At 40.4% G+C, this 13,618-nt stretch overlaps 1 protein-coding gene across 1 annotated transcript; it reads left to right on the top strand.

The window, feature by feature from the left end:
* The first annotated feature begins 389 nt into the window (after positions 1–389).
* LOC132076351 (beta-microseminoprotein-like) lies at positions 390–4,182 on the top strand. Its single transcript, XM_059477392.1, has 4 exons — positions 390–518; positions 1,554–1,662; positions 2,880–2,985; positions 3,692–4,182. The coding sequence occupies exons 1-4, from the start codon at positions 405–407 to the stop codon at positions 3,819–3,821; spliced, it is 459 nt and encodes a 152-aa protein (XP_059333375.1). The 5' UTR covers positions 390–404; the 3' UTR covers positions 3,822–4,182.
* Positions 4,183–13,618: the final 9,436 nt, after the last annotated feature.

Below are 13,618 nucleotides of genomic sequence, written 5' to 3'. Positions count from 1 at the left end.
CTGTTTACAAGAATTAAAAAATAAAATATGTAATGCCTATTTCTTCATAGAGGACCTGAGCATGTGGCTCTTCTACATGATGGAAAGCTGAAGAAGGAAGAAAACGGTTACCTAGTTTAAAATGGTTACCCATGTTTTAAACCCTAGATGGATGAAACTAAGCATGCAATTTTGTTGTGATTGACAACCATCATGTCTCTAATGGTTTTCTCAGGGCAAGTGCTAATATTCCTTCTAGGCTTGAAAAGTGCTTCCTGTAATTGCCTCCCAACTCTGGTGTGGCACAAAAGCCACGCCTATTTTTCCAGAGTCTGTCAGAACAAACCTTTCTTCCTGTGTGTAATTGCCTTATCTTAATGCCCACCCCGTGAAGTCATTTTGCAGAACCTTCATTGGTGCTGGACATGCGTGGTCAGTTTGCTCAAGGGCTGTTATCACAAATTCCCTCTCTATATAAGGTCTCTGAGAAAATGAGCTTTCCATCTCCCCTCTGGAAGTCTCATAATTCTGCAAGAATGGTGAGTCCTTACATCTTGTACTGTAAAAGACCATGGTATATTGCTATGGATTTTAAAGGAGTTTCTGTTGGATTTATCTCAGTACTTGGCACATTATGAAACTTGGAGAATGTATAAATTCTGTGTTATGAGAGCAAGAGTCAAAGAGAGGCAAAGGCAGGTAAGAACTTAGGGTCAAAAATCAGGATTACATCTGAGCACTTCCCTGAACTCAAAAAAAAGGTATTTTGATTTTTACTCCTTTGTCACTCTGATGCAGGTTGGTGGGTTTTAACCTCTCTTCTGCAAAATGAAACACTAAATTTTCCTCCTCTCATCTCTCAGTAGTGACTTCTTTTTATAAGTCACCAGTCCTATTCTGTCTGAAACAACACAGTTACAGTATGTGTATGTGATTGTTTATTCCTGGTCTACCCGGAATAAACATTTCTTCTCTTGCCCTTCAAACATTTCAAACTAATATTGAAACTTCAGCTGAATTTTCAGAAACAAACCTCACTAACAAAGGTCACAGAATATAGAATTACCTAGGTTGTAAGTGACACCTGCAAGTAAGGTACAGGGCCAAGACCTGAGTATTCAACTTCAGCTAAAGTTATTTCACTTGTTCCTAATCTTTCAATATTAGGATGAAACATTCTGTAGTTCTACAGACTGCGATAAAGAAGTTTTTGCAACTGTGAAAGTAGTGGAAAAAACAGTTGATGACTGAGCCTATAGATAAAAAAAGGACTAGAAAATTTAATGGGTAATGCAAAGGAATGGAACACACATTTTTCACAAACAGTATCTGGGTCTAGCAGTCAATGCTTGATGTTAACAACTTGGAAAGACAGACATTTTCTCTGCTCCCATGTGATGCTCTGCCTCTGCTTCTTCAAAAGGTTCCGTATTCCTGATAAGTGTGTTAAAGTGTCTAAACTGCAAAAGATAATTGGATTTTAATTTGAAACCACAATGTATTTCTTGTTATTTATCATCAAGACATCTTAATAGCTACTGAAGGATTGATATGAATTCTGTTTTCTTGTTCAGAACACCATCTTGGCCTGCCTTCTTGCTCTTGCCATCAGCATGCCACTGTCTGATGCTTCTTGTTTCTATATGCCATTCAAGCCAGGGATGTCTAATGGTGTGGTTGTAGGTAAGAACTGCTCTCAACCTGACAGACATCATCAGAATCACTGCTTGATTTGTCCATTCTGTGCAATTCATCACAGTTTAGAAATAAGTGGAAACAATGGAAAGGAATCAAAGGGAAATGGGAGGGAAATGGGGTGTGGAGAGCAATATATTATAATATGTTATTAAAAGAACAAGTTATCTGGAGAGCTTCACACAGACCAAATTACTAATGATCTTTTCCCAGGGAAGTACACAGTTTTAGTTTACTCATCTGCATGAAGTAGTAAGTAATATTTTTACCATGGAATCACATCTAGAAATCAGAGAAAGGAGAAGTGTAAGTGTGTGTAGCCAGTATAAAACAGGAAACAGATATACAAGTATTCAGTACCACACAATTTACTCATGTCTTGTTTCTGTATCCCAAAACAAATTCCTAAAAGCAGAATGGCTGCATCCCTTGAGTCTGCATCTGCCCTTCCTGGACACAGCTAGTCTGTCATTCTACAGATGAGTGGAGCTGCAGGAAAAAAAAATTTCCAAAAGAGAAGCATGCAATTTTTTTTGACACAACAGGAGTTTATGTGTGCCAATATGCAAAAACCCTCTAAGTGGTCTAAAATACAGTTTTACCTGGGAAAGCTGTTGCTATTACTTGAAGAAATTAGTTAACATTGCCAAAGAAAAGAACATTTATAGGTGAAGACACAACCTAGAAGTCCCAGCACTCTCTATTGTTCTGTTCTCATAAAATTCTGCATCCCAGATCAGTTATTTAGGAGGCCTATGGTCTATTCTGTGACTGCTGAATAGGAACTTTACATCCAACATTTACATTCTTCCTGCAGCTGAGGAGTGGGAAAAGCTTTTTGACCAGATGTAGTCTTGCTTTAAAGGAGGAGACAACAAGAGATGGTGTTAATAGGAAAGTCAAAGCCTTTTTTAATTCTGGCCAGGTCTGTGTCTAGTTGTCTTTCTGCTGGGTTCTTCAAATTCCATACTTGAAGATGAACTGCACTAGGAAACCCCATGCTGTTAAGAACCTCAGGAGACAGAAGGACACAGGTCTCTCTTCTCCACGAATTAGGGTAGCATACCCTGCTCTGTTGGGGAACCTCTGTGTTTGGCATATGGGATGTTAATGCACAAAGCCAGCAAAGATCCCACCCATTTTGTACATCCAGCAGTCAGTGCAATGGTCTGACACTGAAGGCTGCTCATACTCTGCATTTTCAGGCTGCCTTGATGGGGAAGGAAAGGTCCATGAATTTGATTCCAGATGGAGGACCGAGGACTGCAACGATTGCTCCTGTTCCAAGACTGGAATTGACTGCTGCACCAGGTGAGTTCAGAGCAGCAGTGGGGTTTTCCCTCTGCTGCCATGACACAGCACAATCCACTTCCCTTTGCACAGGAGTTCCTGAGAAATAACAATAATCCTTCTCCCACTCATTTCCTATGACAAAGTTATGCATAAATCCAGCATCATCCTCACTGAACATGCAAGAAATTCCTCTGAAAATTAGAGGTTTTATTTAACAAATAATTCTTTATTTAAAGTAAATTGAGAATTTAATTTTTCTCAGGGCTAAAACATCAGGCAAGTTACTGATTCAAGAGAGAACATTCTAAGAAATTTCTATTGATCCTAATCCAGATATTCCCAAAGCCACACATTGCCTCACTTTCCTCTGAGAAGCAGCTCAAGGTACCTTGGCTGTAATGTTTTCCATAGTGATACCCAACCACTCATGCAATATTAGTTGCATACCGTGGATGAAGAGAAGAAGCAGTGATATTGGAATAGCAAATAAGCACAACAAACAGCCCTTGGGTGTTGACCAGAAAAATTAAAACTCTCCATCCTGATTACACAGCAGGCCAAGTAACAAACATTTGAGCTAGGACCTTTGGGCAAGTTCCCTTTTCTGCTCCCAAAACTGAGTCTCCTCAGTACAGACTCTTCATACCAAAGGTGCAGATACCACCTGAAGTGCAAGTTGCTTATTTCTTGGTCTCATCACCTCTTTTTCTTTTCCCAACCACAGCTATATGACACCAGTTGGCTATGATGAAGAGAAATGTGAACGCATTTTCAGCAAGGACACTTGCTCTTATAAAGTAGTGGAGAAAGATGATCACTCAAAAGAATGCCCAGTCCATTCATGGGTGGGGTAGCAGAAGAATGATGGATTGGGGGAATATTTCCTTTTATTGTTCTGATGGTTCCCTCACAAATTCAAAACCACTAAAAATGCGAATGTTAAGTGAAATCTACTCCTAAATCCAACATATAATGAAACTGAGTATCTACTCACAAAAATCTCCCTTGGTTTCTCTGCCTTATGCTTCACCATGAACAAAGAACTGACCTGTTCCTTCCTTGAGGTCAGACATTAAAGGTGACATTTTAAAGCATCCTTGGTAGCTGCTAATCTGTGTTCTTCTCTTGTCATGTTTCAGTGCCAAGGGGCATATTCCATAATCTGTGCACACCTGTATCTTAAAGCCAAAATAAAATCATATAAAGCATCAGAAATTCATGTGACTTCTTTTCTTCTTTAAGGATGAAAACCAAAAGAATTAAAATTTCAAAAACCAGGGGAAAAAACAAAAAGCTACTTGAAAATCTTTCTAAATGCTCTGTTTTCTATAATGTCTTACATTATTAACTTTTGTCCTCTATGGCTTCCTGGAGACCAGCCTATGGGCTGCAAGATCTACCAGCTACCCATAAAGTATAATTGAAGGCCTCTTCTAATGACACCATGCCTAGCATAGACTACAGCACTTCAGGGTTGAGGCTAGAGGACTTGAAAATAATTTCTGAGAAGCAAATCCACCCTGCTGCATTGAAACTGTAGGGTTGCTCTTTCTAATTTTGACCAAAGGAGGTGACACAGAAAGGGGAGCAGTGTGGATAGAGAGAGATGTTTTACCAGGGAAGGCAGTGATAAGTCAAGGGGCAAAGGTTTTAAACTAAAAGAGGCTACATTCAGATTAGACACAAGGGAGAAATTCTTTAATATGAGGCTAGTGAGACACTGGAAGAGGTTGCTCAGAGAACTTGCAGATGCACCATCTTTGGAAGTGTTTTATGCCAGGTTGGACAAAGCTTTGAGAAACCTGGTTTAGTGGAGGGTGTCCCTTCTCTTGGCAGGAGGGCTGGACTAGATGACCTCTAAAGGTTCCTTCCAACCCAAACCATTCTTTAGACATCTTTCTGCCTGCAACAGACTTCCAGGTGCAGTTGTAAGGCAAGTCTACAGAGAACACCAAGTCATAAGTAAGTTGCGACCAAAAATTTACTTTCCTTTTTTAAGGCTGACTAAACATATGCACCCAAATTCCAGAAAAACCATCCTGAAGCAGCACTCCTATGCAATACAGAGCTATTTAATCACATTTTAAATCCATCCAAGCACCTTTCTCCACTATCTGCCAAGTCCTCTTAGATCTACCCTGTTTGCTATGACAAAATAGGAAAGGCTCATTTCCTGCCTGACCCAAAACATCTCACAGAACACTCTGGTCTCTTCTTGTCTGCTCCAAGTTTCAACATGGAAACAGATGATTTTACCTATTACATTTAGTTCTGGGCACCAGAAGCACAGCAGGGCTCCCTTCTGTAGCAAGGAGTCTAGCAATGGCAACACAACGAAACCCTCAAATCTGAAAAAACAGAAACAGAGCATACAAAACTCTGCTTTGAACTTCCCACTTTTCCCAAGTTATGTTTTGCCTTGGTATTTCTCTACCTCAGCATTCACAGCTACAGTCCCATACAAAGAATACATGCCTCAGCCTCAAAACTTTTAGATCATACCACCACTAGATTCACAGAGCGGAAAGAAAATACTCACAGGAAAGTTTCCTCCACTATCCTGTCAGGTTAAAGGTTTAGGAGGCTCTGCAGAACCTTGAGGGGCAAATCCCAGGTAGAGCAGGACAGGTTTTGTGCTCTCTTACCCCCAATTTCCCTTTCATCTCCTGAAAGTGCACAGCTTTCCTGCAAGAAGGAGAGGGAGTTTTGGACAGCTGGCCCTCCTCGTCCAGTACTTCTTTTTAAGGCAAATATTTTAAATATTGGAAAGGTGTTCTTGTCCTAGAAATAAAATCTAGTGCTTAGCCTACCAAAGCTTTTAAATCAAACACCAGAAAACGGATATAAATCTGATGCAAGTTTTCCTATTAAACAATGCTTATCACCTGAAGCTTAATAGCTTGGTACCCATTCATGTTTTGTGTCCAATAAGATTTTTGCCCTAATCTTAAAATGAAAATCCAACTTAAACAAGGAAAACACATATCTCATTTACATTATGCATACCAAGGAAGCCATAGATTTTCAGTTCACATTGTGCTCTGTGCCAGTTTTAAATCTCAGATAAATTCAGTTCATGAGAACTTTGCTTGTTCACTTTGCTCTTAGTTAACTCTTCTGCTGGTAGGCAGGAAAGTTTGCATTAGCACCTTTTCAAAGCCTGAAAGTTTCTTTTAGAAACTATTGTGTGCATGTTTCCTTGGATCAAGCTGTGGTTTATTTAAGGGTGAAACTGATTGGAATTGATTTGCTTTATGACAGGTATATACATGAAACTGTAGAATACACAAGTCATATGACCAATCTAAAACATACAGCAAGCCTGGGTTACTTTAACCTTCTTCCCCATACTCAAAATTCTGTTTTCACATTTTATTTGTTGCAGGAGGTCTCAAGCACTGACCCATGTTCTTTACACTTCTCCATGGCTTCAGTGCTTTTTCACAGCCAGTGCTTCCAGTGGATCTCTATTAAGGACTGCTGATAAACTGCAGTGTGCTTTTTGCATAATGTAAAAGCATCAGGAAGTCAATCTTGAATCCTTTGCACAGAGGGAAGACAGTATCACCCAGCACAAGTGGTGGCCAGACTGCTGCTGCAGCACCCCTAAGAAGTAGCAAACCATCTTCTCACTGAAAAAGGCCATGTCACTCAGGTAGTAGTTTTAGGGAAAATATTAAATTTCATTTGATTTCCCAGGAGCTGCATGAGCATTAGGTGTAGGGTTCTCCTCATGACTCCCTCCCCTGAGTTTAGCTAAAAATGGAGTCAGCCAGTTGTCAGAGCCAGCAGGAATATCAGTTTCCCTGATTAACTTCTCTAAAACAGATTGACATGAACCATTTTGAAGTCAGGTCAGATTTATTTTTGTGCTTTAACCCAATTTTGAGGCCCACCATAGTGTTTAGTAATTAAGCAATACATTCAGGTAGTTTTGAAACACAAGGTAAAGCAATAGACATCCAGCAGATCATGTCTAAAGCCACTAATGTCTTCCAAAGAAATGTTTTCAATGTGGGCAAGTTGCAATAAAACTATGGAGTTGTCCCTATTCAGAGCCTTGGTGACATGGAGCCACCATCTCACCACCCCTCTGATTCCTGGGGGAATCACAGAGCCCAATCCCACCAGCTCCAGGCCTCTCCTCAGAAAACACGGGATCCCTCCAATTGTCAAAATCTTCCCAGGGCAGAATTGCCTCTTTGGCTGTGCTCTGAGTCCCTGTTTTAGCCAAACCACTCCATGACTTGACCAGTTTACTTTGGCACCTGCCCTGACAGATGCAGGAGCGAGACAAACAGGGAAAGGAGTGCTGCATGTTCTTCTCATTGCTTCACAGAGCTCAGGCAGGGGAGGCACATTAACTGTTGCTGTTCCCCCACAAGCCAGTAAAGGAAGTTGTTTGACCTAAGTCAGAGTGTCTAGAGCTGGGCTCTGAGCACTTCCAGCACAACAGAGCCCAAGGGAGAAGGTACAGAGGGAAAGCAGCAAACTGACACAGTCACAGTGTCTCGAGGTACTCAGCCTCCCAGCCATCACCTAGGCTGAGAGAACTCAGCCTTCCCTTAAAAGAGGATCTGTGCTTAACATTGCAGCCCCAGAAGACAACTTCATTTACAGCTGCACAACAGAGAATCCACTCTCCTCCTTGTTTTAATCATTTGGCATGGAAAACCTTGTTTGTCTCAAGAGGAAATGTCCAAGCAGGTCAGCAAGAAGATGAACAGAGTTAGGTTCAGCCTCTTCTCTGCTCCAGATCCCACAGACAATTCACTCAATGTTTTGGGCTTCCATAAGCATTTGGGGTTTTTTATTCTCAATTCATCCAAGATGATTATTATTTTTTTTTTTAGGGCACAGTGCACACAGAATACTTGAATACAACACACTTCAGCTTCAGGAGGTAGCTAACAGGCACCTCTGGAAGCAATAGCCTTGGTCACACTTCAGTTTCTTGTGTGTATATTTTATACATATAAATGTATTTGCCTATCTGAGAGCAAAAATGATATGAAAGTTATTAATACAGTTATTTCTCTCCAAGGAGAGAAGGATAACCATCTAATTTAAAAATAATTTTGAGTAAGAGAATAATTTGGAACCCATCATGCTCTTCAAGTCAGAATTGCTTATTAAATTTTCCTGCAACTATATTCTCACTGGAGATATTATCCACTGTAACACTTATTTCTCTTCAAGACACAGCACAAGATTTGTCAAGAATTATAGCTGGGACAGAAAAGAAGTGGGTCTGGCCTCTTGCTATACTAGACCCCAATCAATTGGTTTCAATTAAAATAAAACCAAATTCACAGTAGTATAAGAGCTTTGTTATGTTTTCACCTTGTTGCCTTTGCTAACAAGTTACTTTGAGTAGATGATTCCTGTCAAAGAGAAATTCATTTAAAGACTACCAGAGAAAGAGTATTTCCTCAAAACACTTCATTACACACCACAACTGTTTCCTGCTGCAGAACTGCACACAGAGAGCATGATCTACCAACATCATAAGGTTAACACAAAACTTGACAGCTGTACTGCAAAGCTAAAAGCAAAGTGCAACAGAAGCTCTAAAGTCTCTTGCTAAGTTCATGCAAACAGATAAAGAATGATTCAGATCCTCTGTCACAACAAACAGTGGCCACCTCCTCCATATCTGTTAGTTGATTCCAAATCCCTGAGGAGACCACACTTGTTCTGCCATCTCCCCTTCTGTCCCAAAACCACTTTCAGTGCAGCTTTGCTTCCTCTAGCTGTTTGTCAATCAGTGGAAGCTAACGAGTTCAGGCATACCAATCAAGTGCCCAGTTAAAGCCAGGTGTGCTAAAAGAGCCACACTAATGGAATTAATGCAACTCATTAGGCTGGGAATGCTCTGGCAACTTTTGAAACTTGTTATGCCTATGCTCCAGTTCAGTACAGCACTGAATCCCTGCAGCCCTAATGTAGCCGCAGTGATATGTGCCAATTTTCCTGGCTGGTTCTGAGAGGAAGCCTCACATGCTGCGTGTTTTAACAGTCTAATGTCACAAAGACCTGGACACCTCTGGCAAGATATGTATTGAAGGAAATGTCCTCATTTTGCTGTTGCAGAAACAACGCTGCCTTTGGTGATTCCTGCTGTGTTTTGAAATAAAACTGGAACTTGTTCTTTCTTTGCCTTCCTCAGTCCTTAGCATTGCTTCTGGACTGAGACAATACCCATCTCATCTCATTTTTGCTGCCAAAAAGGTGCTACCTGGTCGTGCTGATCTGCCTCTAGTCCCCAGGCCTGGCTTTGCTTCAGCAGCTGAGAGATACATAACTACAGCTAGTTCCTGCTAAGTATGGACATAATGTATCTTGTATAAAATAATTGAAAATATAATCAATCAGGCTGACAACAGTGCACTTTCCACATCACTGCACTGTATGAAAGACCTGTCCTGTGCCTCCTCACAGCAGGTCAGTTGAACAATAGTGTCCTTTCCCCGCTGGTCCTTGATGGCCTGCCAGCTCTGGAGGCACTGCTTTCTGGTGGTCAGATTTCACCCCTGACACCAGTGCTGATGCAGAGCAGCCAGTGTATCTGCTGGAGTTTCTTCTGATTTACACCAGCACAATGGAGTTCAAGATGCCAAAGTATGCCAGTGCACAAAAGGAGCCTTTGCAAGGCCTTTTGAGGTGGCACCTTCTGATCGATGATCGGAACAGGTTAGAGCGTCCATTGGGAGCACATTTACTTTGCCTCCCTTTGCACTGAGCATTGTTTCCTCACTGTGTATAAATAGACACTACTCCTCATTATTATATGTGAGCAGCCCATGCAAGTATGGTAAGTTACCAGCTTTGTGTGTGTGTGTATGTAATGTTTTTACACTGGAAGTACTTCTATATTTTATTTTATTTGGACGAGTAGGACTATCCCATAACTCTGTGCTAGACCTTTGAAAAAAAAAACCCTTAATTTTAAAAAAAAAATCTTGTTTTCTTTCTAGAAATTCTTGCTTGTTTTTTGCTTGATCCTTCTCTTCTCAAGAACTCTGTGTGTTCCTGCTCACTGTTACCTTAGACCAGCCAGAAAATATGGTAAGAATGGCAAATATATTAGACATCCCTGAAACATTAATTCAGAGATTCAAAGGGTTTTTTTTCTTAGAAATGTTGGAATAGCATAACATGCTCTTTGCTGAGGAATGATCCAAACAGCTGCTTACTCAGGAATCAACCCACACAGAGGTATCTCTGGACTGAGATTCAATAATTGCACTCTGGGCTAATGTATGACTGAGGTACTTGCCTATGTGGGAAAAACTCATGTACTTTTAAGTGACTTGAATAATCTGAAGGGGGCACTTGACACTAAAATCAAAGCAAAGACAGCTGTTGTTTAAATTGCATTTAGTAGTGCAAGTTGAAATATAGTAAGAATTGGGGAGGAGGAAGGAATGAGAAAACAAAATCAAAACCTGTGTGTTGACTATAAGAAAGGGCAGAAATATCCTCCAGTACCCATAAGCTAAGGTGTTTTTCAGATCCATTGCTACAGCAGAATAACATGCATCTGATATGTGGTTGCAGCATTTGATCATGCTGTGCCATACACTCATGCACACCACAGGAGCAAACACAGGGTAACTTTTGGGCAAAGCACAGGGTTAGGCTCTTCCCTGGTGTGATTCTACAGAAATCAGTGCTTTGATTTCCACAAACATAAGATCATGGCCTACATCTGCTGATTTACTGACTATTATTTTCTGGTGTGTACATTCAGGGTGCCTTTCAGACAGAAACCTCTATGTTTTTGGTGCGGTGTGGAAGAATGAAGATTGTTTCCAGTGCAGGTGTAAGATGAGTTCAATGACTTGCTGCAGCTTGTAAGTTTACCCAAATTATTGTTTGTTTATTCATAAGCTGATTGAAATATTCAGACTTAAATCCCTCATGGAAAGCATGTACTGAAATGTCATACCCATGAGAGCAAAACTCCTTTTCCTGTTTCTCTGTTAGCTCTAATCACGACCAGCAGAATAATCAATAAGTCACAAAGACTTTTTGGGGAAGAAACATAATGAAACACAGGGTGTTCCCAGCACACAACTCCTCCTCATCACCTAGTCCTTCTTTAGATTCAGACAGTAACTGGGTGTGTAGTTCCCTTTAGCCTCTGTTTCCTTGCTCCTTCTATTCACCAGCTTTTCTCCAGATACCTAAACACCTCACAGCACATGAACTTGTGGGTTTCTGTAGCTCTGCACCACTGGCCTGCCTGCAAACATCTATTCAGATATTCTAATGTTCTTGCCATGCTGTGCAGAGCCTACATTTCCTCCTCATCAAAACTGGACATACATGCTGGTAATTTGCTTTCTTGTGTGTTCTTGTGTGTCTATGGATGTCAAGGAGAATTGTGTCTTCCTGAATAGTGATGTGAACTGATTATCTCACCAGAAGACTAGGAAAATCCTTCTTTTAAGGGAAGGGAGAAAGAGTCCCATAAAAATGAGGAAGACTACAATCCAAGGAACTTTTGTAGGGAAATGTTCCCAGCTTTTCTCAGCCATTAGAGGGAGGGAGCTGGCCTGTGCTAAGAAGAGGCCCAGCTGGGAGTCATTCATGCTGAGATGATTCAGCACTCTGCAAATTGTTTTTATTACCCAGAAAGTTTTAGTTTGAATGGAGAAGACAGAATTAATCCGTATTTTGCCTTTGTGTGGGAATTTATACTAATCTCTAACAGAATGACCAATGAGAACTGCATTTAAAGAACAAACATTGGGAAACCACTTCATCTGTTAAAAGCCACAATTTTTAAAAGCCACTTCATCTGTTAAAAGCCTGGCTGCTCCAGGAGGGCTGTAGCTCAGTGAGTATCTTTCTCAAACCATGCCTCAGCTGCTGATTTTCTCTTTGCCTTTCTCAATAACAGGGTTGTACTCCCCAAGAAGTATGATAGGGTGAACTGTGTTGGCCTATTCCACAAGAAGAGCTGTTCCATCCGAGTGGTGAAGAAGACTAATCCTGAGATAAGTTGCAGAGTCTACAATGGAGTTGGATAAGAGCAGAAGATGAATTTCTCCTCTTTCACACCTACCCCAGAAGCTGAACCTCTCCTTTAGAGGAAAGCAGCAAGCAGCATGGCTTCAAGAGAAATGAGTTTTCCTCATGCCTTTCACAGCTCTAATTGTGCCTTATCTATCTCATTTCCGATGGTTTGTCAAACTAGGTGGTTTGTCTTATACACATTTGTAACCAAACTTTATCATGGGCTTTTTTCCTGTTGGGATCCAGAGTTAAATACATTTTCAAATACATCAAATCACTGTAGTCACTGATTTGTCTCCTTGAAAACAAAAGAATTTGTGGTGTCTATAAATGTTTGTAAATCTAATTACTGATTTGGAAATAATATAGCTTTTAAAGTAACAGGTATTATATAAGTTGTTGCCAGACACACGGACTCATTATGCAATTACACTTATTGACATTCCCCCAATGACATGTGTGCTAGAAAAATGGGATGAAACAAACCAGGAAAACAGCCCCTTGAAAGCCTCCCCTCACCTTGGTGCCTTGTGCAGGTCAATAAATGCAGATGCACAAGGAACATATTCTCCAGGAGATGACTGGTACATTACAAAAATGGCAATCCCATGCCTGAGAGTTCAACATACTGCAAAGAAGTGCCATATAAATAGCTCTGTAGCCTTCCATACCAGGGTAGAATTTCCTGCAATAATCTTATTTGGATCAAAGTCCACTGACAAAGAACCCCATGAAAGCTGTTTTTATAGGAAACCTAGACTATAAATCATGTTTAGCCTGTAGACTTCAGGCATTACACTGTACCTGGTGCAAAGTCCATAAAAGTAGTTAATATGAGAAATATCCTATAAAATCTATTTATACAATATTAAGAGCAATTACAAAAGAGTGCTGTACAGCTTAAAAGGCCCAGACAAATAATTTGAGTGTGTTCAGTTTATTTAACACTGACATTATAGTGCTTTTCCTCATCTGCCTTTCCTCTACCTTCCTGAAGTTTAGTACAATTAAATATTTCATCTGATGTAAACAACAACTTCTTTCCATATCTGCTGTGGAAAACCACAATCATTAATTAAAGTGTGGTGCTGAGAACACACAAGTAGAAAACCCGCATATAATAAGGAAAACAGCTTACTAATTATCAGAAAAATCCCATCTATGGCAGTCAATAAAGTGATTCCAGAAAGCAGATAAAATGAGAAATACATTTTATCTTTTACAATTTTTGGAGGCTCAGGAACAAGAGCAAATTAGAACAAGAAGCAACTCCCTTGGATGATATCTCCCTGTGCCTTCTTGGTACCAATGCCATGGACATCCCTGCAGCTGGCTATGACCAGTCTGGGAGGAACAGACATCAGAGAGGCCCTCACTTCTCTGCTTGAGGAGGATGAATCAGAGGATTTAATCCAGTTATATATAAATATATAGATATACTTGTGTATTTATATCTATGGAGGTAGATTTAGATACAGATATATACAAGTGGTTATGCTTTCCTCTTCCTAAATGCTAGATTCATCTATAAGAGCCTGCTAGATTCATCTATAGGGACCCCTGAGTAACAGGCCTACTTTTCTGAACATCATTTAAGCAGTTCAGAAAAATTCCTGTACAGATACAC

Source organism: Ammospiza nelsoni, chromosome 8, assembly GCF_027579445.1.
Source record: "Ammospiza nelsoni isolate bAmmNel1 chromosome 8, bAmmNel1.pri, whole genome shotgun sequence".
NCBI classification, from domain to species: domain Eukaryota; kingdom Metazoa; phylum Chordata; class Aves; order Passeriformes; family Passerellidae; genus Ammospiza; species Ammospiza nelsoni.
This window is presented reverse-complemented; position numbering and strand designations above follow the sequence as displayed.

What these genes read in the sequence shown, in the direction of transcription:
- LOC132076351 (XM_059477392.1), top strand. Translation starts at nt 405, where the DNA reads ATGCGTGGTCAGTTTGCTCAAGGGCTGTTATCACAAATTCCCTCTCTA. An exon ending in CTCATAATTCTGCAAGAATG is followed by an intron (nt 519 to 1,553) that starts GTGAGTCCTTAC and finishes TTTCTTGTTCAG; the next exon opens with AACACCATCTTGGCCTGCCT. An exon ending in GGAATTGACTGCTGCACCAG is followed by an intron (nt 2,986 to 3,691) that starts GTGAGTTCAGAG and finishes TCCCAACCACAG; the next exon opens with CTATATGACACCAGTTGGCT.